Source organism: Sturnira hondurensis, unplaced genomic scaffold (genome assembly GCF_014824575.4).
Source record: "Sturnira hondurensis isolate 20B ecotype Veracruz unplaced genomic scaffold, ASM1482457v3 Scaffold0011391, whole genome shotgun sequence".
In the NCBI taxonomy this organism is placed as follows: Eukaryota; Metazoa; Chordata; class Mammalia; order Chiroptera; family Phyllostomidae; genus Sturnira; species Sturnira hondurensis.
Window position 1 is genome coordinate 488,567 of NW_028084022.1, and position 27,276 is coordinate 515,842.

Below are 27,276 nucleotides of genomic sequence, written 5' to 3' on the forward strand. Positions count from 1 at the left end.
TCTCCTGTGAAAGGTTATGGATGTGGGGATTCTGTTTTATTTGAATAGCAGTTAAATTCAGAAACAGGATCTCATCAAAATGGTAGTCTTTTGGTAATCCTTGTGAAAGGGTTTATTTCTAGTTCATTTTACCATTTATACCATGGAAATAAAGGTTAAATAACTTACTACCATAAAACCTCATTAATGGAACCCTGCCAGTTGGAATTGGTCGTAATTTAAAAAGTGGTTTGGGCTGAAGTTTATTTGTCTTTGTTCATTATATTGAAAAGAGTTTGCTCAGCAACTTAATAGTATAACTTTTTTTAAAAGACTAGAAATTAATAGAACTATGGTTTCAAGGGACTTTAAAATCATTATTTCCTTTAAAAATAAAGAAGAAGAAGTAGTCCAGGTTCTTACCCATTAATAACTGTCTTTGATAAGGGTAGTTCTCAGTGATGTAGAAATCTGTGAGACAATTTGAAAAATTGAAAGGCAACTCAGAAACTGTTAAATTTGTGATGTTCTAGAAATATAGCTCAAGTAAAATACATTCTTAAATGTCTGTTTTAAAATATGGGGCATTTGTAAAAGGTACATATATACAATGGAATATAAAAGAAAATGCATAATTTTATTTGAATTTAATTCAACAAACATTTATTGAATACCCAGTATATACCATACACAGTGCTGTGAGAGGAGACACTGAAGATACAGAAATGAATAAGACATGGCTTCTGTACTTAAGACACAGTCTATAGGGGGATGGCAAATAAATAGTTATAGATATGTGGTGTATTAAGTACAGAGAAAGACAGCAAGGGAGAGAGCGAGAACACAGTAGTCCAGAGAAGGGATATTATTAACTTCATTCAAAAGCATCATGGAAAGCTTTCTAGAACTGGCAAAAGTGAAACTGATTTGAAGCATGAATAGGCACTTGCCAGGAAGACAACTTAAGAAGGACATTACAGGCAAAGAATAGCATATAAAGAAGGTATGAAGACATATACCTGGCAACTTTAACTTATACAGTGTCACTTGAATATAGGATTGATTGCTGGTGGATAAAGGGACTGGAGTTTTAGGAGAGGACGCTAAATTATAAAGCAGGAGCTGATCATGAGCTACGATTGATTGGTTATGATCAAAGCATAGGGTTCTAGTGGGGAAGTGGTGAGATGAGATGTGAGAATAAAACAAGAACCAGATCATAAAGAACCTTACATTCCATGCCAAGGAGTTTGAACTTGACCCTGTAGGTGTTGGGGAAGCATCAGTGACCCCTTGACCAAAGAATCATATGATCAGGTCTACACTTAGAGCATCTTCAAAGAGGTATGAAGCCTAGACTGAAGTGGGCAGAGGCTGAAAATAAGAAGTCCAGTTAGGAGGCTTTTGAAATAGCTCAGAAAAAAATGTAAGGAAAACCCAACTAGAATAGTAGTGGTGAGGAAGGGACAGATTTAAATAGTATCTAGGAGGTAAACAGATACAGGCCCAGGACCCAGTGAACAGTTGCATGTGAGGAGTGAAGGTAAAGGATGAGTCAAAGATTCCTCAGTTTTCTGACTCAGGCTACTGGATAGATGGATGGTAGTACACAATTGACTGAGATTGAAAGCTACAAGAGAAAAATAATTATAATAACTCACATATTATACAAGTCATAATTTAACCTAACTGAAACATGGACTCCTCTTACAAAAAACAAGCATCCACCAAAAAAAAAAATAAACCTGATTAACAATCCATGAGTGAAACACTTAATTAATTACTTTTCAAGATATACTTCTGGCCTGGCTGGTGTAGCTCAGTGGATTGAGTGCAGGCCTGTGAACCAAAGGATCATGGTTTGGTTCCCAGTCATGGCACATGCCTGGGTTGCAGGCCAGTTCGAGCAAGGGATGTATGAGAGGCAACCATACATTGATATTTCTCTCCCCCTCTCCTTCCATTCCCCTCTAAAGATAAATAAATAAAATCTTTTTTAACATTTTATTTATTTATTTTCAGAGAGAGGGGAACAGAAGGAGGAAGGGAGAGAAATATCAATGTGCAGTTGCCTCTCATGTGTCCCCCACTGGGAACTGGCCTGCAACCTAGGCATGTGCCCTGACTGGGAATTGAACCACAATCTTTTGCTTCACAGGCCCACATTCAATCCACCGAGCTATACCAGCCAGGGCAAATAAATAAAACCTTAAAAAAAAGATATACTATCTACTGGTAGCTTTAAATTAAGTTGTTCACTAGCTCAGAAAATGGACTGTTGTCTAAATGAATGTGAGGCATTGTCTGAAGCACACTTTAGTACTTGAAACATATTTTTTGTTCTTAATTATTTAGCCAACAAATATTTGTTCAGTGGAAGCCACTATTCTAAGCACTGAAGTTACAGGGATGAAAACACAAGGCTCTTTTCCATAAGAAGAAGCACATGAGTCTCATTAGAAGGATGAGAAAAGACTTCACAGAGAATGACTTGAGATTATATTTAAGTGGTAAATAGGAATTCATGGGTTAAATAGGAAAGAGAAAAGGGGAACATCTGCAAAGACCTAAGCCTTGGATAGTAATAGTGTTACTAGGATATAAAGTTGGGGGGAGTGAGAAAAGAGGAATAAGAAACTAGACTGGTCAGGTAGGAGCTAGATGAAACCTGATGGTAAAGAGCTTTCTATGGCAGACTAAAGAATTTGAACTTGATCCTTTAGTGAAGAGAAACTTTTGAAGAATGTAGAACAATGCATTGAAATCACTCTGAAATAGGTTGACCATACATTTCAGTTTATACTAAACAGTCTCAGATTATGAATTTTATGTTACCATATTTCAACAACATTATGAGAGAGAAATTAGGAAATGCAGAGTTTTGAGGTAAATAACCACCAGAACAATTGTTTGGAAAAGAGATGTTGAGGGCCTGAACAATGACAGTGGTCCTGGGCATGAAGAGTAGGGGATGAATAAGAATGATGATTAGAACACAAAATCTATATAAAGGATACATGGACAACAACTGAGAAAGGTGGAAATGGGAGGGAGGGGGGAGCGCGGAGGGTGGGATGGGATGGGAGTAATAGAAAACTGTACTTGAAAAATAATTAAATTTAAAAAATATATTAAAACACAAAAAGAACACAGAATCTACAGACCTTCTCTTGATTAGTTCATGTGTGTAAATCCCATTTCACTAACTCTCTCTACTCTTCTTTAGGACAGGGGCCATGTTAGTAAACTATAACTCAAAAGTAATGATACTGATATGCTTGCTTCCAAAAAGAAAGAAGGAATGGCCCGAGATATCCAAATAAATGACTGTCTTCAAAGCAGTCCCCTCGAGAAGCTGCACTCTTATTTATACCCATTATGCTGTGTCCAAGAGTTGTTCTGCACCTGTTTGAGCATTGTATTGAAGAGTCAAATGTCACTTCCTCTGGATTTATTCTGAGTGTTGGAAAGTATTTATCTTCTAAGTGATGAATTTGATATTTTCAAATAATAAAACCAATATTTTTCCAGATTCAAACATGATAGATTAATGTTTTTGTGTGTATGACTTATAAACTTATTCCATAAAATGTGAAGCAATCTGTAGAAACAGAAAGATTAGCTATTGCCTAGGAATCAATTGAAAATCTAAGGGGAGATGAAAAGTGACTTAGAATGTTCTCTTTTTTGTATGATGAACATGTTCTAATATTAGATCATAATAAAATTTAGTAAATTTGTACAGCTCTAAAAATTTACTAAAGGCCATTGAATTGTATACTTTAAATGGGCGAACTTTATTCTATGGAAATCATATTTCAATTAAGTTGTTAAAGGTGTTTGTAGTGTTAGTAGGGTCCTAGGTTCAGGGATGTGTTTTTTTTTTTAAGATTTTTAATTTATTTATCTTTAGAGGGGAAGGGAAGGAGAGAGGGAGAGAAATATCAGTGTATGGTTGCCTCTTGTGAGCCCCCTGCTGGGAACTGGCCTGCAACCCAGGCATGTGCCCTGACTGGGAATCGAACCGTGATTGTGTGGTTGGCAGGCCCGTGCTCAATCCACTGAGCTATGCCAGCCAGGGCAGGGATGTGTTTTTTTAAAGCATGAGTCTCTTTACTTTATGATTAGATTTTCTTCCCATGCCCATCCCCATTGCCCATACATAGCACAGTAATGGGTTCATAGTAATTGCTTAATAGTTATTTGTCCAACATAATTGAATGTAGCGTAGTACTTGATTTCATTCCATTTCAGAGAAGATAGTGATTTCTTTTGTTTTATTTATTTATTTTTAGGCAGAGAGGAAGGGGCAAAGAAAGAGAGGGGAAAAAGCATCAATGTGTGGTTGCTTCTTGTGTACTCCCAACCAGGAACCTGGCCCACAACCCAGTCATGTGCCCTGGCTGGGAATCAAACCAGATACCCTTTGCTTCACCAGCAGGCACTCAATCCACTGAGCCGTACCAGCCAGTGTGAAGATAAGGATTTTATTAAATAGCATGTATAAGTTCTTATATGTTTTTATGTCCTAATCTACAGTATCATTTTATGGGTACTTTTAATAAATGTCTAGTTATGAGCAGTCCTTTCTGTTTCCAAGCATAATCAATTTTGAATATAAGCAACATAGTTATTAACATTACCTTAATTAATATATTACTATTTGATACTTTAGTAAAATGTATCATTATCCATATAAATTATAGAAATCACATGGGAATGTTGTTCTAATATTTTGTCATTGTGGCATCTTAATTTTTAGTATTACGTAAAAGGGTATCAATCAATTTTAACCTCTCTCTCTCCCTCTCCTCTCCATCCTTACTCAGGAAGCATTGTGAGTGTTGGTGATCCAAAGAAAAAATACACAAGATTTGAAAAAATTGGTCAAGGGTAAGTGATTGTTATTTGAAATATCAAAACATACATGCCAAAGATATACCTTGAAACTCAATAACAGCTTGGATTTCTGGTAAATTATGCTTCTCATTTCCTGGGTTATATTCATGTTTGCTTACTCAATGTTAGCCTTTCTGGTTGGCTTTTATTAATAATTACCAAGGAACATCTCCTTCTGGAATCTTCACCATTGTTGGGCTGACACTGAAGTTTTTGGGGACATTTTGATCCAGTATATTTTGAAAATTCAAATAGATTTCTCTAGAAAAGCAGTAAGGTTATTAAAAACCTTTAGTTTGTATGAAAACCCCCTTTATCCCTGTCCCCTTACATCTGTATGAATATAGTGTTTAAGATCCTATTTCCTTGTCAAACTGGAAAGTGACAGAGTAAGGGTAGGGAAATTTCTTATTGAATGATCCAGAAATGGGCAGAATTGACTATCCAAGTAAGGAAGAAAGGAGTCAATAGCCCCTAAAAGAAATAGGGAGCATCATTTCCATCTATCCTACCCTTTGGGATAGTGTGGATGGAACTGGAAAGCATTATGCTGAGTGAAATAAGACAGGAAGTGAAAGACAAATACCATATGATCTCACCTTTAACAGGAACCTAAACAACAACACAAACAAGCAAGCAAAATATAACCAAAGAGACTGAAATAGAGAACAGGCTGACAGGGACCAGAAGGGAGAGGGGAGGGAATTTCAGGGGAAAGGGGGAAGAAGGATTTACAGGAACAAGTATAAAGGACACATGGACAAAAACTAAGGGGGTTGGAAATGGGAAGGAGGTGGGGAGCACTGAGGGTTGAGCTGGGATGGGAGTAAAAGACAGAAAACTGTACTTAAACAATTTAAATGAATGAATGAATGAATGAATGAATGAATGAATGAATGAATGAATACTCTACTATCAGAGGCTTAATTTAGAAGTATGGAGTGGGGACCAGGAAACTGAACTTTGGAAAAGTTCTTCAGATAATCTGGACCATTAGTTAGACATAAAAACCACAGGGCTAGATCATTTACCACAGCTAAATATAGCAGTTATCAGTTCTACAAGTCAGCTATAATTACATATGTTTCTCAGCCCTCAATGTGAAAGTAAGCAGGGAGGCTTGAGTAGGTAACAGCGTTTGAAACAGGAAAAAGTTTTGTTTAAAGAAAAATGAAGTGTTCTTAAAGGCTGTCCTAAAATGAATAATGGGACAAGATATTTGGGTGTACCAATTAACTATGCCAGGAACCAATTTAGTACCTCAGAAGTCTCCTGGATGTGATAACGAACTGAGAAGGAAAGGATATTCTAATGTGCCTGCAAAATTGTGCTAGCCCCTCAGCCAATAGTGTTTGTTTTTTGATAAGGGAATGTACGATTTCTTCCAGCACTTCATTGCTGTTCCTGGAATTCTTAGATTCAAAAAATTATATATTGTATATAAGCTTGACTACTTTTCATAATTTTTATGTATTTTTTATTTCCACCTAGCTTTTGAACTAAAGTTTCTTTTGAAATTGCCAAGTTATCTTGGCGAATATGGGAAGCATTCTTTACATTTTGGCTAGAGGGTAAGAGGGATATATCTTACCCCCTAACTTGTGGGGATTGTGATTTGTGGGAATCAAGGTAAGAAAACCCTGAGAGGGAGGCATAAACTCAGGGAGAAATATATAGCCAATCTTCTTCCATTAAAAGGCATAATGGTGTTGCATTTCTAGGAGGCTAAAATATATACCTGTTTGTGCTTTTGCTTCTTCCTTTGTCATTTGATATCACTGGTATTCTCACTTGTTCATTAAAAAAAAGTGTTTTGTGGTTTCCAGGGACCCCCCTATCAGTTCAACAATCAGATAATATGTCTACCCATTTCTCTATAACAATGCTGTCCAATAAAACTTTCTGTGATGATGGAGATGTAGTATATCTGTACCATCCTATATGGTAGATACTAGCATGTGTGGCTGTAGAGCACTTAAAATATGTCTAGTGCAAAAGAGAAACTGTTTATTTGAATAATTTATTTTTCAGCACATTCATAGATGGCTATTGATGGTGTGAGCCCTTGAGGAACTTAAAGTCTGCAATGATAAATATTTGACAGAGGGCTACACAGACAGCAATGAGAATATCAAGACAAATCTACTAAATTGAGCAGCAGAGCTGGCTTCTGTACCCATTATTTCCCACCTGGAGTTTTCCTTCTTCACCTCTGGTGAACTGGTTTTTGTACTTAAGCAAGGAAGCCATGACTTCTCATTTCCATATGCCAGCCTCAAATGGCTTTTTTCATGCCCCAAGATAAACTATGAGGTAGATTGTAAAAACAATATTATGTATTAAGAAGGTGCAAGAAGTAAAAGTTAGCTCTTAGATTTTATTTTAATCAGGTGGGTCTTAGGTGGAACTAACAATAAGAAGGCATACACAATCCACAAAGAGGTAGCATTCCAGATCTTTGCTGCCCAATTTAATAACCATGTAGCTATTGAGCCCTTTATATGTGGTTGGTCCAGACTGAGATATGCCAGGAGTATAAAATATGTACCTCATGTCAAAAACTAAAAAATGAAAAAAGGTACAAAATATTAATACATTTTATATTGGTTATATATTGAAATAATATTTTATATACATTGTTTAAAATATATTAAGATTAATCTCAGCATTTAGACTTTTAAAATACAGCTGTCAGAAATTTGAAAATATAGCTCACATTCTATTTCTAATAAACATCACCGATCCAGTTGTAGGTTTAAATGTGAGAGTTATTTATTTATTTAATTAATTCATGAAGTAGATATTTCAGAGTTGTCTTTTGGGGAGTGGGGAGTAGAAGATGTTACAATTTTGTTTTGATTATTTATTCCCCCTAAGACCCAACTGAGCCAAAAATAGCATTTATTTTTTAAAAAGGAAAAAAGGTAGTGATGGTTTAAATATATCTCAGATACTAGATAATGAAGCAAGACTGATTTCTCTATAAGAACAATGATTGAGCCAGGAAAGGACTTTGCATAGCAAAGAGAGTTTTCCCCTCTTGGTTGATGATTATGCTTCAACCAAGCATAATAAAAATTATTATGCAACATAAAAATTCTCTTTTTCTGCATACCTTTGTAAAGCCTTCATAATCTAAAATGAAAAATTAAAGCAGAAATACTGCTTGTCACTGCAGAAAGTTCTGTTTTAAATTTCTAGCAAGTTCCTCATTTTAAAAAATAATGAAACCAGCAGATGGTTTACTCAGAGGCCCAATTCAACTTTTTTTAAAGATTATTTTTAATATATTTTATTGATTATGCCATTACAGTTGTCCCATTTCCCCCCCTTCACTCCCCTCCCCACTGCACACCCCTCCTCCACCATTCCCCCCTTTTGTTCATGTCCATGTATTACCAGTTTCCCATAGTATTCCCGCCCTCCCCCGTCTATTTTCTACCTACCATCTATGCTACTTATTCTCTGTATCTTCTCCTCCCACTCCCCTGTTGCTAACCCTCCATGTGATCTCCATTTCTATGGTTCTGCTCCCGATCTAGCTGTACTCTTAGTTTGCTTTTGTTTTAGGTGTGGTTGTTAATAACTGTGAGTTTGCTGTCCTTTCACTGTTCATATTTTTCATCTTCTTTTTCTTATATAAGTCCCTTTAACATTTCATGTAATAAGAGCTTGATGGTGATGAACTCCTTGAACTTGACCTTATTTGAGAAGCACTTTATCTGCCCTTCCATTATAAATAAAAGCTTTGCTGGATAGAGCAATCCTGGATGTAGGTCCTTGCCTTTCATGACTTGGAATACTTCTTTCCAGCCCCTTCTTGCCTGGAAGGTCTCTTTTGAGAAATCAGCTGACAGTCTGATGGGAACTCCTTTGTAGGTGACTTTCCCCATATCTCTTGCTGCTTCTAGGATTATCTCCTTCATTTTAATCTTGGCTAATGTAATTATGATGTGCCTTGGTGTGTTCCTTCTTGGGTCCAACTTCTTTGGGACTCTCTGAGCTTCCTGGACTTCCTGGGAGTCTATTTCCTTTGCCAGACTGGGGAGTTCTCCTTTATTATTTGTTCAAATAAGTTTTCCACTTGTGGCTGTTCCTCTTCCCCTTCTGGTACCCCTATAATCCGGATGTTGGAATGTTTAAAGATGTCCTGGAGGTTCCTAAGCTTCTCCTCATTTTTTTGAATTCTTGTTTCTTCCTTCTTTTCTATTTGGTTGCTTCTTTCTTCTTTCTGGTCCACTCCCTTGATTTGAGTCCCAGTTTCCTTTCCATCACTATTGGTGCAATTCCCTTCATTTCAATCAGTTTAGCCTTCATATGTTCCTTTAATTTGTAGCTAAAAACCAATTTTGTGAGCATCCTGATTACCAGTATTTTGAACTGTGCATCTGAAAGGTTGGCTATTTCTTGGTCACTTAGAATTATAGGCTCTGGGGCTTTGAACTGTTCTTGAGTCATGATGTTTGGTCTGTTCTCACCTTTATTGTATGCGGGGCGGAGCCTTAGGTGTTCACCAGAGCCTGGCGACCCAGTCGCTGGGTTGTGACTCTGTATGCGGGGGCAGGGTCAGAGGGGGGGGGGAAATGGCACTTTCCTCCCCTCTGCAGCTTCCCACACACAAATTGGGCCCCTCCGGTGCTGGTTCCCGGGTGTGGGGGCCCGTGTACTCTCCAGGACCCTGTGGGTCTCTCCAACGAACTCTCTTTGAGCCTGGGAGCCTCTCCTGGCCCCTCAACCCCGAGAAAGTTTTTCCAGTTGGTGCTTTCAGGCTCTAATTCCCATCACTGGGGCCCTAGCCTGATCCGTCTGTCTCAACGTTCCCTCCTTTGTTTGGTTTATCTGTGTGGAATGTGTGACCACAGTCAGCCAGCCTCCCTGCACCCTCACTAGGTCCACCTGTCACCACCCCATGCCTGGGATCCACCAACCGCCTCTGCCTCCACTCCTGGGTTGGTCAGACCCCACTCTGCCACTGACTTCTTACCGGTCTGGCTGAATGGTTCATTGTTGTCGGACTTTCATACAGTTCAATTTTCACTGTTTTGGTTGCGTTTTTGTTTCTAAAACTTTGTTCTCTTTAAATTTAGTTGTGGGAGGGGGCACAGTGTTTCCACCTATGCCTCCATCTTGGCTGGAAGTCCCAATTCAACTTTTAAATAAGTCCTGAGAAGAGAGGGGAGTCTATTTTATTCCTCATTTTGTCTCTTAGTGTCTAGCACAGTGCTTTTACACTTAGTAGCCCTCTCCCAAATAAAACGACCTTGTACAATTTTGGTCCATAGCAAGTTTACTTGTCCAAGGTCAAAGGCTTACAGAACTTCCCCAGTCTGATTCCCCATCTCTCTGGAGCTGTTTTTGCCTCAATAAATATTTGTTGAACTAGCTGAGAATGTTTGTCTTTCTAGCTCTCCCTTTCCTCTATTCTGTGTTTTCATATACACAGGGTCCACCACAAATAATACCCCTTTTTATTACAAAATATTTTATTACAAAATCATAAGCATCTAATTCTGGGACATAACAATATCACACTCAAGCACACAATATCACATGTTAGGTGAAATGTTCAAATTGCTGTCCATCTCGTGTGAGACATTTACGTATCCTACCAACCACACTCAAGCAAGCCTTACTTCTGCCAGACCGTATATTTCTTGCTCCTTGCTCTTTCTGTATCTGTCTCTACCTCTCTCTCTTTTTCTCAATTGGTCTTCATCTCTGTTTCTCATATTGGCTTGATCAGATGTGGGTCACCACATCTGATTCTTTGTGTTTTGTGTATATTTGTGCACAATACATATTTGTCTTTTTCATTCACCTTCACTCTCCACTGCCCATTTTCACATACATGCACACACAATTAAAATGGTCATAATATAAATCAAGATGCATTTTAAATAGCTCTTAAGATAAATCTATTAACTTCAATCTATTTACTGTAATTTTATAATTTATTTAATTTACTAAATTCTTTTTTTAAAGATTTTATTTATTTATCTTTAGAGAGGAAGAGAAGGAGAGAAATATCAATGTATGGTTGCCTCTTGTGAGTCCCCTGCTGGGAACTAGCCTGCAACCCAGGCATGTGCCCTGACTGGGAATGGAACCCCGATTGTCTGGTTTTGCAGGCCCGTGCTCAATCCACTGAGCTACACCAGCCAGGGCTAATTTACTAAATTCTTGGTTTTAGATTTTAGATCTCTGTTCTTAATTTTTTAACTCCTTTTTGAAAGATTTTGTTTATTTATTTTTATAGAGGGGGATGGGAAGGAGAAAGACAAGGGAAACATCAATGTGTGGTTACCTCCCATGAACCCACTCCTGGGCACATGGCCTGCAGCCCAGACATGTGCCCTGACTGTGAAGGGAACTGGTGATGCTTTGGTTTGCACGCATGCACTCAATCCACTGAACTACACCAGCCAGGTGTTCTTAATTTTTAAAGTGATCAAAATATTGATTTACTCCTCTGTAAACCAAAATCTCCACTTAATTTTCCTTTTACTTAAATTATTTTCAGTGCATTTTTTTCATAAATTATTGTCCTAAGTTAGGCAAACTAGCCTGTATTCCCAATATATAGAGTGTTTACTTTCTTTTCATTAAGTTTGTGTTATTTATTCTCTTGCATTACCTATTATAATGCTGACATTCAAACCTATTTCAGTAATCATTTGGTGTTAGAAATAATCAGCCCCAGTATTCAATTTTCAGCTTCAGGGAGCACAACAGCTTATTATTGGGAGCCAGGTTTGAGAAGAACCTCTCCATTAATCACCTTCATCTACCTGGAAAAGAAAATTTTTCCAGCGAGGGTTTCTGCCATACCAGTATTCAGGCCTGGGGCCAGAGGAATGGGCTGCATCCTCCATACATGAAATTCAAAATTACATGTCTAATCATTTGAGGCCATAGCTATGTCAAAAGTTAAAAATGGCATTATTTCACCAGGTTTGCTGTGAAAAGTGTTCTGTAATTGGTTACCAAATGTAGATATTTTGAGCAGATGTATACAAAATTTTAAAAATGGGGGGAAAGATCTGGTACCTTCCAAATTATTATTAACTCAACATTTGTTTGTCAGATATATATCTGGTAGAGACTTAAGAATCTTCACTTTCTAGGACAGTTATATAACAACTGGTTTAATAAATGGAGTAGGGTGAGCTAACAAAATCCAATATTTATTTTCACTAACAGCTATCATTGGCAAGCCTGTGTAATTCCTGAATAAGTAGTAGCTATGAAACAGGAATGGATTTTCTAATGTTGGTAGTTGTCCTCACAGATCTATTTTTTTTAATTTACTGTAGTTCAATTACAGTTGCCCCCATTTTTCTCCATTGCTCTCCCTGCCCTGCCCACCACCCTCTGACATTCAATCTTCTCCACAAACCTGTTGTCCCTGACAATGTGTTCTTTATAAATGTTCCTTGACCCTATCCCTTTATTCCCCCTTTATCCCCCTCTCCCCTCCCCTCTGGTCACTGTCAAGTTATTCTTTATTTCCAGGTCTCTGGTTCTATTTTGCTCACTTGTTTGTATTGTTGATTAGGTTCCATTTATAGGTGAGATCATATGATATTGGACTTTCCCTACTTGGCTGATTTATCTTAGCATAATGCTCTTCAGTCCCATCCATGCTGTCAAAAAAGGCTAGGAGCTCCTTCCCTCTTTCTACTGTATAATATTCCATTGTACAAATGTACCACTGCTTTTGGATCCATTCATTTAGAGATGGAAACTTAGGCTGTTTCCAGCACTTGAGTATTGTAAATAATGCGGCTTTGAACATTGGGGTGCATAGGTTTTTTTGAACTGGTGTTTCAGGATCTTAGGGTATAATTTTACCAGTGAAAGTGCTGGGTCAAAAGGCAGTTCCATTTTTAGTTTTTTGAGAAACTTCCAAACTGTTTTCCACAGTGGCCACACCAGTCTGCATTCCCATCAAAAGAAAACTAGGGTTTCCTTTCCTCCACAGCCTCTCTAGCACTTGTTCATTGATTTGTTTATGATGACCATTCTTTTTCTTATTGTTGTTCAAGGACAGTTGTCTCTATTTTTCCCCCAACACTTCCCCATACCCCAGCCATTCTAGCCCCCCACCCTCCATTCTACCTCCCTTTGGTTTTATCCCTTTGTCCTTTATACATGACCTGAAAACCCATCCTCCTTTTCTCTCCTTTATCCCCTCCCATCTTCCCTCTGGTTACTCTCAGTTTCTTCTTAATTTCAATGACTCTGGTTATATTTTGCTTGCTTGATTGTTTTGTTTATTAGGTTCCACTTATAGGAGAGATCATAGTGATATTTGTCTTTTACAGCCTACCTAGTTTCATTTAGCGTAATGTTCTCCAGTTCCATCCATGCTGTTGCAAAGGGTAAGAACTCCTTTTCTCTGCTGCATATTATTCTATTTTGTAAATGTACCACTGTTTTTTGATCCACTCATTTACTGATGGGCATTTAGGTTGTTACAAGTGCTTGGCTATTTTAAATTGTGCTGCTATGAACATTGGAGTACATAGGTTTTTTCGAATTGGTGTTTCAGCATTCTTAGGGTATAATCCCAGCAGTGGAATTGCTTGGTCAAAAGGCAGTTCCATTATTAGTTTTCTCAGGAAATTCCATACTGTTTCCCACAGTGGCTGCACCAGTCTGCATTCCCTCCAACAGTAAACTAAGGTTCCCTTTTTTCCACAACCTCTCCAATACTTGTTTGTTGATTGGTTTCTGGTGGTCGTTCTCACTGGTATGAGGTATCTCATTGTGGTTTTACTTTGCATCTCTCTGATGGCTAATGAGGTTGCGCATTTTTTTCATATGTCTCTGGGACCTTTGTATGTCATCCTTGGAGAAGTGTCTCTTCAAGTCCTTTGTCCATTTTTTAATTGGGTTGTTTGTCTTCCTGGAGTGGAGTTGTGTGAGTTTTTATGTATTTTGGAGATAAAAATCCTTGTCCAAGGTATCATTGGCAAATATATTTCCCTGTATGGTTGGTTTCCTTTTCATTTTGCTGATATTTTCTTTAACCATGCAAAAGGGTTTTAATTTGATGTAGTCCCATTCATTTACTCTTTCTTTTATATGCCTTGCTCTATGGGAAACAGTGGTGAAACTATAGGTGCATGGGATATATAAAATTTTCCTGCCTGTGTTCTCTTCTAGGACTTCAGTGGTGTCACAACTTATATTTAAGTCTATTATCCCTTATGAGTTTATTTTTGTGAATGGTATAAGTTGGTGGTCTATTTTCATTTTTTGCATGTAGTTGTCCACATCTCCCAACACCATTTGTTGTAGAGGTTACTTTTACTCCATTTTATCCTTCTCCCCGCTTTGTCAAATATTGATTAACCTTGTTCACATGGATTTGTTTCTAGGCTCTCTATTCTGTTCTATTGATCTGTGCATCTGATCTTATGGCAGAATCAGACTGCTTTCATTACAGTGACCTTGTAATCAAAGACCCCTAGATTACAGTGGTAATCTAGTTTGATATGAGGTGTTATAACCCCTCCTACTTTGTTCATCTTTTTCAAAATTACGGAGGCTATTCAGGGTCATTTATGGTTCCTTATGAATTTTTGAAATATTTCTTGTATACCTGTGAAATATGTTATTGGTATTTTAATAAGGGTTGCATTGAATCTATAAATTGCTCTGGGTTTATGGACATTATAATGACGTTGACTCTTCCAATTCATGAACATGGTATATTCTTCCATTTATTTCTGTCTTCCTTAACTTTTTTTTTTTTTTTTTTTGGTGTTCTGAAGTTTTCTGAGTCCAGGTCTTTTACTTCTTTGGATAAGTTTATCCCTAGGTACTTTATTTTTCTTGTTGCTATACTAATGGGATTTTTTCTAATTTCCATTTCTGATATTTCAGTCTTGTTATACAAAAATGCCTTCTATTTCTGAATATTGACTTTGTATCCCACTGTTTTTCCAAATTCACTTATTAGGTCCAGTAGTTTCTTAGTAGAATCTACAGGGTTTTGTATATATACTATCATGTCATCTGCAAACAATGACACTTTTACATCCTTCTTTTCAATTTGAATGACTTTTATTATTATTTCTTTTTTAATTATTTTATTGTTGTTCAATTAGAGTTGTCTTCATTTCCTCCCCACCACTCCCCCTACCCAGACAAACCCACCTCCCTCCCTTGCTTCCAACCTCCCACTTGGTTTTGTCCATGTGTCCTTTATAGTAGTTCCTGAAAACCCTTCCCCCCATTGTTTCGCCTCTCCGCTCTGGTTATTGTCAGATTGTTCTTGATTTCAATGTCTCTGGTTACATTTTGTTTGCTTTTTTCTTTTGTTGATTATGTTCCAGTTAAAGGTGAGATCATATGGTATTTGTCCCTTGCCACATGGCTTATTTTACTTAGCATTATGCTCTCCAGTTCCATCTATGCTGTTGCAAAGGGTAGGAGCTCCTTCCTTCTTTGTTACATAGTATTCCATTGTGTAAATATACCATTGTTTTTTGATTCGCTCATTTACTGATAGGCACTTAGGTTGCCTCTAGCACCTGGCTATCATAAACCGTGCTGCTATGAACATTGGGGTACATAGATTCTTTTGAATTGGTGTTTCAGTGTTCATAAGATATAATCCCAGCAGCGGAATTGCTGAGTCAAAAGGCAGTTCCATTTTTAGTTTTCTAAGGAAATTCCATGCTGTTTTCCACAGTGGCTTGACCAGTTTGCATTTCCACCAACAGTACAGTAGGGTTGCTGCACTGTTGCTGCACTTTGTTGCTGCTCCTTTTCTACACATTCTTTCCAATACTTGTTTGTTGATTGCTTTATGATGACTGATATGAAGTGGTATCTCTGTGTGATTTTAATTTTCATCTCTCTGATGGGTAGTTTTGCTGAGCATCTTTTCGTGTTTCTCTAGGCCCCCTTTACGTCCTTCTAGGAGAAGTGTCTATTCAAGACTTTTGCCCTATTTATAATTTGTGCAAAATTAAGGTTTTTTTGTCTTCCTGGAGTGGAGTTGTGTGACTTCCTTATATATTTTAGAGATCAAACCCCTGTCCAAGGTATCATTGGTAAATATGTTTTTTCATATAGTTGGATCTGTTTTCATTTTAATGCTGTTTTCTTTAGCCATGCAGAAGCTTTTTAATTTGATGAGGTCCCATTTGTTTATTCTTTCCTTTATGTCCCTTGCTTTAGGGGACATATCAGTGAAGATGCTGCTGCATTTAATGTCTGAGATTTTCCTGCCAGTGTTTTCCTCTATGACTTTTATGGTGTCACAACTTATACTTAAGTCTTTTACCCACCATGAATTTATTTTTGTGTAAGGTGTAAGTTGGTAATCGAGTTTCTTTTTTTTTGCATGTAACTGTGCAGATCTCCCAAGACCAATTGTTGAAGGGGATATTTTCACTTGATTTTATGTTTCTTCCCCCTTTGTCAAATATTAATTGACCATAGAGACTTGGGTTTATTTCTGGCCTCACTGTTTCGTTCCATTGTTCTATGTGCCTGTTCTGCCAGTACCAGGCTATTTGGTTTACAGTGGCCTTATAATACAGTTTGATATCAGGTATTGTGATCTCTCCTACTTTCTTCCTTCTTTCTCAAAATTGCTACAGCTATTTGGGGTCATTTTTGGTTCTATATAAATTTCTAAAATGTTTCTTCTATTTATGTGAAATATGCCATTGGCCCTTTAATAGGGATTGCATAGAATCTATAAATTGTTTAGGGTAGTATGACCATTTAGATGATGTTAATTCTTCCAATCCATGAGCATGGTACATGCTTCCATTTATTTGTATCTTTCTCAATTTTTTCTTCAGTGTTGTATAGTTTTCTGAATACAGTTCTTTTACCTCCTTGGTTAGTTTTATAGCAAGGTACATTATTTTTCCTGTTGCTATATCAAATGTGACTTTTTCTTGATTTCTGTTTCTGATATTTCATTGTTGGTGTACAAAAATGCCTTGTATTTTGGAATATTGACTATATATCATGTTGTTTTGCCAAATTCACTTATTAGGTTGAGTAGATTCTTGGTGGAGTCTACAGAATTTTCTATGTATACTATCATGTCATATGCAAACAATGCCAGTTTTGTTTCCTCCTTTCCAATTTGAATGCTTTTTATTTATTTATTTATTTATTTATTTTGTCTCATCACTGTGGTTAGGACTTCCAATACTATTCTGAATAGGAGTGGTGAAACCGAGCATCCTTGTGTTGTTCCTGATCTTAGTGGGAAAGCTCTAAGTTTTTGCCTATTGAGTATCATGTTGGTTTTTGGTCTCTCCTATGTGGCCTTTATTATGTTGAGGAATGCTCCCTCTCTTCCCACTTTGCTGAGAGTTTTTATCACAAATGGGTGCTGCACCTTATCAAATGCTTTTTCTGCATCTATTAATATGATCGTGTGATTTTTGTCTTTTGTTTGTGTGGTGTGTTACATTTATTGATTTGTGAACATTGTACCATCCTTGCATCCCTGGGATGAATCCCACTTGATCATGGTGTATGATCTTTTTAATGTATTGCCAGATATGATTTGCCAATATTTTGCTGAGAAATTTAGTGTCTATGTTCATGAGCAATATTGGCCTGAAGTTTTTTTTTCATTGTTATGTCTTTATCTGGTTTTGGGATTAGGATGATGCTGGCTTCATAAGAAGACTTTGGAAGTCTTCCATCTTCTTGAAATTTTTGGAATGATGTGTAAGGGATAGAGGTTAGCTGATCCTTAAATGCTTTGTAGAATTCTCCTGTGAAACTGTCTAGTGCAGGGCTTTTGTGTGTTGTAAGCTTTTTGATTACTTCTTCAACTTCATCAGGTGTTATTGGTCTTTTCAGGCTTTCTGCTTCTTCATTCAGTTTTGAAAGATTATGTGTTTCTAAATATATGTGCATTTTACCTAGGTTTTCAAATTACTTGGCATAAAGTTCTTTCTAGTAACTTCTTACAATCTTTTGTGTTTCTGTGGTATCAGTTGTAAACTCTCTTCTTTCATTTCTGATTGTGTTTATTTGGGGCCTCTCTCTTTTTTTCTTGATGTGTGTGCTTAAAGGCATATTGAATTTGTTTATCTTTTCAAAGAACCAGCTCATGAATTCATTGATCCTCATAATTGTGCTTTTAGTCTCTGTGTCTTTTAACTCTGTTCTGATCTTGGTTATTTCCTTCCTTGTACCTGATCTGGGATGTCTTTGTTGTTGCTCCTTGACTTTTTGTAGGTGTAAGATTATGTTGTTTATTTGAAGTGTTTCTATCTTTTTATTTATTTTCAGAGAGAGGGTAAGGGAAGGAGAGAGGGAGAGAAATATCAATGTGTGGTTGCCTCTCATGTGTCCCCCACTGGGAACTGGCCTGCAACCTAGGCATGTGCCCTGACTGGGAATGGAACCATGATCCTTTGCTTCACAGGCCTGTGCACAATCCACTGAGCTACACCAGCCAGGGCTCTATCTTTTTTAAGTAAGCCTGTATCACTATGAACTTCCCTTTCAGGATTGCCTTTACTGTGTCTCATAAGTTTTGGATTGTTGTGAGTTCATTTTTATTTGTTTCCTGAAACTTTATTTTATTTTAAATATATTTAATTATTTTTCAAGTAGAGTTTTCTATTACTCCCATCCCATCCCACCCCCCATGTTCCCCCCTCCATCCCATTTCCACCTTTCTTAGTTGTTGTCAATGTACCTTTATATTTGTTCCTCTAAATCCCTCCCCTATTTCCCCTGAAATTCCCTCCCCTCTTCCCTCTGGTCACTGTCCCCCTGTTCTCTATTTCAGTGTCTTGGTTATATTTTGCTTGCTTGTTTGTTTTGTTGTTTAGCTTCCTGTTAAAGGTGAGAGCATATGGTATTTGTCCTTCGACAACTGGCTTATTTCACTCAGCATAATGCTTTCCATTTCAGTCCATGCTGTTGCAAAGGGTAGGAGCTCCTTCTTTCTTTCTGCTGCATAGAATTCCATTGTGTTTATGTATCATACTTGTTGATCCATTCATTTACTGATGGGCACCTAGGTTGCTTCCAACTCTTGGCTATTGTAAATTGTGCTGCTATGAACATTGGGTGCATATGTTCTTTGGGATTGGTGTTTTAGGGTCCTTAGGATATAATCCTAGCAGTGGAATTGCTGAGTCAAAAGGCATGTTCATTTTTAGTTTTCTTAGAAAATTCTGCACTGTTTTCCATAGTGGCTGTACCAGTCTTCAATCCCACCAACAATGGATTAGGATCCCCTTTTCCCCACACCCTCTCCAACATTTGTTGTTTATTGCTTTGTTTATGACAGCCATTCTCACTGGTGTAAAGCAGTATCTCATTGTGGTTTTAATTTGCATCTCTCTGATAGCAAGCGATATTGGGCATCTTTTCTTGTGTCTTTGGATTCTCTGTATGTCCTCCTTGAAGAAATGTCTGTTCAAGTCCTTTGCCCATTTTTTAATTGGGTTAGTTGTCTTCTTAGAGTGAAGTCGTGTAAGTTCTTTGTATATTTTGGAGATTAAACCTTTGTCTGAGGTATCATTGGCAAATATGTTTTCCCATACAATTGGCTGTCTCTTTATTTTAATGTTGTTTTCTTTAGCCAGGCAGAAGGTTTTTATTTTGATGAGATCCCATTTGTTTATTCTTTCCTTTATATTCCTTGGTCTAGGGGACATATCATTAAAAAGGTTGCTACGTGAAATATTTGAGATTTTCTTGCCAAGGTTCTCCTCTAGGACTTTAATGGTGTCACGGCTTATATTTAAGTCTTTTATCCACCTTGAATTTACTTTGGTGTATGGTGTAAGATGGTGCTCAAGTTTCATTTTTTTGCATGTAGCTGTCCAGTTCTCCCAACACCATTTGTTGAAGAGGCCATCTTTACCCCATTCTATGTTACTGCCCCCTTTGTCAAATATTGACTGTAGAGAGTTGGATTTATGTCTGGGCTCTCTTTTCTGTTCCATTGGTGTATGTGCCTGTTTTTATGCCAGTACCAGGCTGTTTTGATTACAGTGACCTTGTAATACAGTTTGATATCAGGTATTGTGATCCCTCCTACTTTGTTCTTCTTTTGCAACATCTACAGCCATACCACCCTGAATGTGCCCGATCTCGTCTGTTTCCTGAAACTTTTTGATTTCTTCCATAATCTCATTCTTTACCCATTGATTGTTTGTTTAATATCAGGCTATTCAATCTCCAGGAATTTGAGTGTTATGTGTTTTTTTTCCCTGAGGTTGCTTTCTAGTTTCAGTCCTTTGTAATTGGAGAAAATGCTTGACATGATTTCAGTTTTCTTGAATGCTGAAGCTTGTTTTGTATCCTATGATGTGGTCTATCTTTGGAAATGTTCCATGTGCATTTGAAAAGAATGTGTATTTTGCTTCTTTGGGATGAAGGGCTGTACATATATCAGTTAAGTCCATTTCATCTAGGGCACTCTTCAATCCGCAGTATCTTTGTTGATATTTTGTTTGGAAAATCTGTCCATTTTTGAGGGTGGGGTGTTAAAATCCCCTACTAAAATTGTGTTGCTTTGAATATCTTTCTTGAAGTCCTCTAAGATTTTCATTATGTATTTGGGTGCTCCTATGTTGAGTGCCTATGTTTTTCCAATGTTTATGTCTTCTTGATGGATTCTTTTCTTAAGTATTATGAAGTGACCTTGTGGGTCTCTTTTTATGACTCTTTTTTTAAAGTTTATTTTGTCTGATATCAGTATTGCTACCCCAGCTTTATTTTCCTGTCCATTTGCTTGTAATATTTGTTTCCAGTGCTTCACTTTTAGTCTGTGAATGTCTTTTGTTTTGAGGTGGGTATCTTGTAGGCAGTATATATATGGGTCATGATTTGTTATCTATTTTGCTTTGTATGTCTTTTGATTAGAACATCTAATCCATTTATGTTAAAGTTATTATTGATAGGTATTTATTCATTGCCATTTTTTCTTATCATTGTTCCTCTCTCTCTCCCACTGTTCTTTCTGTTCTTGAAGCATCTCTTGCAGAGCTGTTTTGGAGGAGGTATGTTGTTTGAGGCTTCTTTTCTCTGGGAAGCTTCTGATTTTGCCTTCCATTTTAATTGAGAGCCTTGCTGAATAAAGTAGTCTCGGTTGCAAGCCTCTGGTTTTCATTACTTGGAATATTTCTTGGCATTCTCTTCTGGCTTGGAGCGTTTCCATAAAAATATCTTCTGTTAGTCTTATCAGGGCTGCCTAGTATGTTACTTCCTGTTTCTCCCTTTCTGCCTCTAAGATTCTCTCTTTGTCTTGGAATTTTGCCATTTTATTTATGATGTGTCTTGAAGTGGGCCTCTTTGGGTTCCTCTTGATTTGGACTCTCTGTGTTTCCTGAATTTGTGTGATTTTTTCTCTCATCAATTTAAGGATCTTTTCCATTATTACTTTTTCAAGCAGGTTTTCTGTCCCTTGCTCTTCTTCTTCTTCTTCTGGTATTCCTATTATATGGACATTATTTCATTTCATGTTGTTCTGCATTTCCCTTAACCCATGTTCATTTTTTTCTGAGCCTCCTTTCCTTTTCTTTCTCTTTCTGGTTGTTTTTTTTTTCCTACCTTGTCCTCCAGCTCACTGATCCAATCCTCTGCTTCATCTAGCCTGCTTTTGATTCCTTCTACTGTGCTCTTCAGTTCCGAAATTGTATTCTTCATTTCCTCTTGGCCCTTGTTGATAGTTTCTATTTTTTCATGTTGTTGTAGTTTTCAGTGAGTTTATTGTAGTTTCCCTGTAGTTTTTGATAATTCTCTGTGAGCTCATTGAGTTGCCTTATAACCACTGCTTTGAAATAATATCTGATAGTTGGCATGCCTCTATTTCCTTTAGCATTCTTTTGGAGGCTTTCTCCTTTTCTTTCATTTGGGGATTGTTTCTTTGTCTTTTCATTGTTTGTGAGACACTTCTTGTTAACCTCTGCTTCTTAAATGTATCTGTTCTGACTCCCTGGGTTTATGGTGTGAACTGCTATAGTAGAGGACCTGTGAAATTCAGTGGTGCAGTTTTGACCTTTTGAGCTCATTTGTCTTGTGCTGTCATTTTTCTTCGCTCTGTGTATGTGTTTGGGTTTTGATTGTTGTTGGGTCTTTCTTTGGTGGGTCCTTTCCTCCAGCTGGTTAATTCTGTCTACCTTATCTTGTATTCTGTTGTGCAGGTGTAGACAGTTTGTGTTGAAACTGGTTGTTCCATGTCTTCAACGTTTTGAGGATTTTCTCGTGCTCTTGTTAAATTATTTGTTTTGAATAATTTCTCCAGCATTTAGTTGTATTTCCAGATAGGTCCTGGGTTGAATTAGTATGGCTTCCCCTGCCTCCTTCTTCTGTTATCTGTTGGTGGTTCCTTTGTTAGTGGGTTTCCTCTTCCAGCAGATATCCTGGTGTTCACAGCTCCTACGTACTCTTTTTTGTGATCAGTTGGAGGGGGAAGGTAAAATGGGTTAAGACACTATGAGTGTATTCTATGGTATTTAAAGTACCTAACCATATATAAGAGAGATAAGAGATTCTTTGTATATATATAGTGTTAACCATGATATTTCACCATCTAGCCACTTTTTAGAAAGTGTGGAATAGAGATAAAACTCTTATTAGGAGGGGGAAGGATTGTGAGTTGGATCTAGAAAGCAGTGAACTTGTGGGAGGTCAGATTATGAGGTAAAGTGAGAGGAAAGGATAGAGAATATGTGTGATATGCGGGAGAATAGCATTAACCACAAGAGTAATAAAGTTCTGGAAACAGTGAAGTGAGCTAAGATCCAGGAGGGTTACTGTATAGTATTTACAATCGTATGGAAAAGCAATTATTTACAATAGTAATGGAGATACAATCATGTGACAGGATCTGTGTGATCTGAATAACAAGAATAGGATGTACAGAACCTAAATGAGTGTGCTATTGGGGCACAAGTGAAGTGAAAGCCAGAAAATTATAAATACACTATGAAAGACAGGACAAGGGAAACCAGCCAAACAGTGCAATTAACAAACCAAGCAAAGAAGACTAAACAGAAAGAAAATAAATTAAAAAATACTAATAAAAGATGTAAGAATAATGAAAAGTAATAATACAAATATACAGTAACTTGCGAGTTCTCTGGAGTAGCAAAGTGAAATTTGTCTCACTGTTTCAATTTTTGGGATGACTCTTCTTTGGGTCCTTTTACAGCTCCAGGTTTTATTGTCTCACTTGTGGGAATTTTAATTTTTTAATTAATAATAAAAAGGAAGGAAGGAAGAAGGAATAAAAAGAAAAGAAGAAGCTGTAAAAAAGAAAGAAGGAATTTAAGAAAGAAAGAAAAAAAGGGCCTCCTGCTGGTTTTAAACTAGCCAAGCCAGTTCTGCTGATTTTCTAGGCTGCAGCAGGCTGAGGGAGGATTGATTTCCCTGCTCTCCCTTCCTGAGCTCACTCTTCACAGTTGCCCATCCTGTAGCCCAATTCCTCAGTTCTCTGCAGGTCCCCCAGTGCCCTTCTGCACCCAGCCTACTATTCAGTCTACTAGTTGCGCTGTCCTTGAGATGCACCAATTAGGGGCAACTCACATACCACCTTCTTGCTCTTTGCTGTCCTAGATGGCAGGGACTCTCAGAGTCTCTTTAGGGTAGTTCAGCTCCCTCACTGAGTTAAGTCTTTCTGGAGATTGCTGAGTCCCTGAGCCCTGCAGGTATACTCTGTCAGGGTGTCTCTGCCTTCATCTTAGAGAGCCAGTTAGCTCTGCAGGTCCAGCCTGCAGCTGTGACTGCCCTGTGGGATGTGGTTGCACCCCTTCCCTGCTGCTTCACTCAAGGCACTGGGGTTGGGCGCAAGGTGCCTCTGAGTGGAGGGGTCAGGCACATTCTGTCCCTGAGGCTGTGGGTGTGAGTGCCCAGCCTCTGCTGCTGGTGTGGGATGGACAGCCACTGGGCTGAGGGTTCAGGTGCACACCATCCTGGGGCTATGGGTGCTAGTGTGTGGTCTCCGCTGCTGCAGGAGCACAGCCACTGTGGCCATCCACAATCTCAGTGGGTGCACACCACCCCTGTGTGTTTGCCACTTCATCCTTGTTCCCCGCCCTGTGACTTTAAGCATCCAGCTCCCTCCTGGTGCTGCTCAAACCTTGTTTGGCAGGGGAGGGAGCCATTTGCCTGCTCTCTCCCAAGAACCCTGCGGCAGACCCAGAGGGCTCCGGGCCTGGCCTGCAGCCAGCCTGTTCCCCATGCCGGTCCCACAGACCTTATTGTACTGAAGCACTCTCCTTACTGTGTGATTTCTCAATGTTCTCTACACTTTTTGGTCTCTAAACTTCATATATGCTGGGATACCATTGGCTGTTCACTGTGATCCTCAGAAGATCAGCTAGGTGTTTCACCTGTGCTCAGGGGGGAGTGGACTGTGCTCCCACCTATCTCATTGCCTTCTTCTCTGTTTTATCTTTTATTTTAAAAATATCTTTATGCCCTGGCTGGTGTAGCTCAGTGGATTGAGTGCAGGCCTGCGAACCAGAGTATCGTGGTTCAATTCCCAGCCAGGGCACATGCCTGGGTTGCAAGCCAGTTCCCAGCAGGAGACGCACGAGAGGCAACCATACATTGATATTTCTCTCTCTCTCTCCTTCCCTTCTAAAAGATAAATAAATAAAATTTAAAAAAAAAGAAGGTGCATCCTTTTATTAAAAATAAATAAATAAAAATAAATAAAAATATAAAATATCTTTATAAAGTCATGGGTTTTTATATTTTTCTTTTGTTTCATTCAATTGCATTCATTATTGTTTTTGGTTGTCCAACTGTGCTATCTTTGGGTAATGTGATCCCTTTTCACAGTATTAATTTAGAACATGACCTGTAAAAACTTGTCTGTGTTAATCTAACACTTTCAGTAATTAAATAATACCTTCAGAAATAATTTATATACATCCTTTTATTCTAGTTTTTACAGGTACTCTCTATGAGCATCAAAAACCAACATTGATTGAGAATATTTCAAACTGTGTCTTTCCCAAACAGTACTTGATAGATTAAAAATAAATGAATGTGGAGAATTACCACATTATATGAGAAGGATTTGAATATAAAGCAATTCTTTTGTCCTGAGGAAAAAATTATGAAGAAAATACCCTTTGTATTTGGGCATATATGATACATTTCTCTCTGTGTGTGTGGGTATGTTTTTAACACAAGTGGTAACAAACTATCTCATTTTCTGTTATGTGTCATTTTCTGTTATGTCTTAAAGTTTACATGTCAGTACCTTATTCTTTTTAACAGATGCAGTGTTTTGTCATTTGGATGTACCATACTTTATTTAATCAGGCCACCATTGATAGACATTTAGTGTGTTTTGCTGTTATAAACAAGGCTTCAATGAAGATCCTTGCAAATAAGCTGTTTCATACATATGCAAATTTATCATTAGAATAAATTCCTGAAAGTGGAATTATTACATAAAAGGATATGTGGATTTTTTAAATTATATTTTATTGTTTGTGCTCTTACAGTTGTCCAAATTTTCTCCCTTTGCCCTCATCCAACCAGCTCCCCCCACAGTACATCCCCACACCACTGTCCATGTCCATGGGTCATGTATGTATGTTCCTTGGCTACTCTATTCTCTATGCTGTACTTTATATCCCCATGACTATTCTGTAACTACCAATTTGTACTTCTTAATCTCTTCACCATTTTTACCCATCTCCCCAATACCCCTTCCAACTGGCAACCATCAAAACATTCTCTGTATCTATGCTATTGTTTTTGTTCTGCTTGTTTATTTTGTTTTTTTAGATTCAATTGTTGATAGATATGTATTTATTGCCATTTTATTGTTCATATTTTTTATCTTCTTATTGTTAAAGAAGACCCTTTCATGTCTCATCTAATACTGGTTTAGTGGTGATGAACTCCTTTAGCTTTTTCTTGTCTGGGGAGCTCTTTATGTGTACTTCAATTCTAAATGGTAGCTTTGTTGGGTAGAGCAATCTTGGCTGTAGGTCCCTGCTTTTCATGACTTTAAATATGTCTTGCCAACCCCTTATCGCCTGCAAAGTTTCTTTTGAGAAATCAGCTGACAGTCTTATGGGAGCTCCCTTGTAAGTAACTAACTGCTTTGCTCTTGCTGCTTTTAAGATTCTCTCTTTGTTTTTAAACTTTGTCATTTTAATTATGATGTGTCTTGGTGTGCACCTTTTGGGTTTCATCTTGTTTGGGACTCTCTGCACTTCCTGGACTCATATATCTATTTCCTTCACCAAGTTAGGGACATTTTCTGTCATTATTTTTTCAAATAGCTTTCCAAGTTCTTGCTCTTTCTCTTCTCCTTCTGGGACCCCCATGATGTGAATGATGGTACACTTGAAGTTGTCTCAAAGGCTGCTTACACTTTCATCATTTTCTTAGATACTTTTTTCTTCTTGCTGTTTCGAATGGTTGTTTTTACAACCTTATGTTCCAAATCACCGATTTAATTCTCAGCTTTGTGTACTGTACTGTTGATTTCATGTATATTTTTCTTTATTTCAATTAGTGTATCCTTCATTTCTGGCTAGATCTTTTTTATGCTGTTGGTCCAAAGTAAGTTCCTTGAGCACCCATTACCAGTGTTTTGAACTCTGCATCTCATAGTTTCCTTGTCTCCATTAAGTTTAGTTTTATTTTCTGAAGTTTTGTTCTTTTCTTTCATTTGAACCATGCTTTTTGGTCTCCTCATTTTGACAGCTCTTCTTTGTTTCTGTGTATTAGGTAGAGCTGCTATGGATGTCAAGTTTGGTAGAATAGCCTAAAGTAGTAGGCGTCCTGTAGGGTCCAGTAACACAGCCTCCCCTATTACCCAAGCTACGTACTCAAGGCACACCCACTGTGTGGGCTGTGTATGGCATCTTCTTGTAGTTGAGCCTTGATTGCTGTTGGCACATCCAAGGTCAGGCACTGCCTCTGTTCTGTCCAGGTCACACAGCATAAGCTATAAATTGATCTGAAAATGGCTGCTACTTGTGCTGGGCTTGGAGCTACCCATGAGAGGCCCAGCTATGAGCCAGGGCCAGCTGCTGCTAGTGCCAGGCCTGGAGAAACTTAGCGAGAGGTAATGATGCCAGATGTTGCTTGTTTCAGAGAATTTAGGAAAATCTGAAGCATGATCTAAGACAAGCCATTGATGTGGAAAAGCCACCAGAAACAGCTTGGGTGGACCAGACATTTGGGTGGGACAGAGCCACAGGGACTTACCAGGGTGGGGCACACAGAGTGAGTCAAGTTGATAGAATCTCAAATATGGTGGTAGACAGCTCTGTGGCTCCATGGGAGGAGGGCTCAGATAAGGAACAATGGCCTCTGCCAGCACTTTTGTCTGGGAGAAAGCGGCCCTCCAGCTCTCACCCTGGTATCAGACAATTCAATTTCTCTTTGTATGTTTCTGATGCCTTT

The 27,276-nt window shown here is 38.0% G+C and overlaps 1 protein-coding gene across 1 annotated transcript in view; it reads left to right on the plus strand.

The window, feature by feature from the left end:
• Positions 1 to 27,276, plus strand: part of PAK3 (p21 (RAC1) activated kinase 3) — a 121,170-nt gene that overhangs the window by 48,926 nt on the left and 44,968 nt on the right. Inside the window, exon 7 of the mRNA XM_037060161.1 lies at positions 4,809 to 4,872. Coding sequence (XP_036916056.1) covers positions 4,809 to 4,872 — 64 coding nt within the window. The remainder of the gene's footprint in view (positions 1 to 4,808; positions 4,873 to 27,276) is intronic.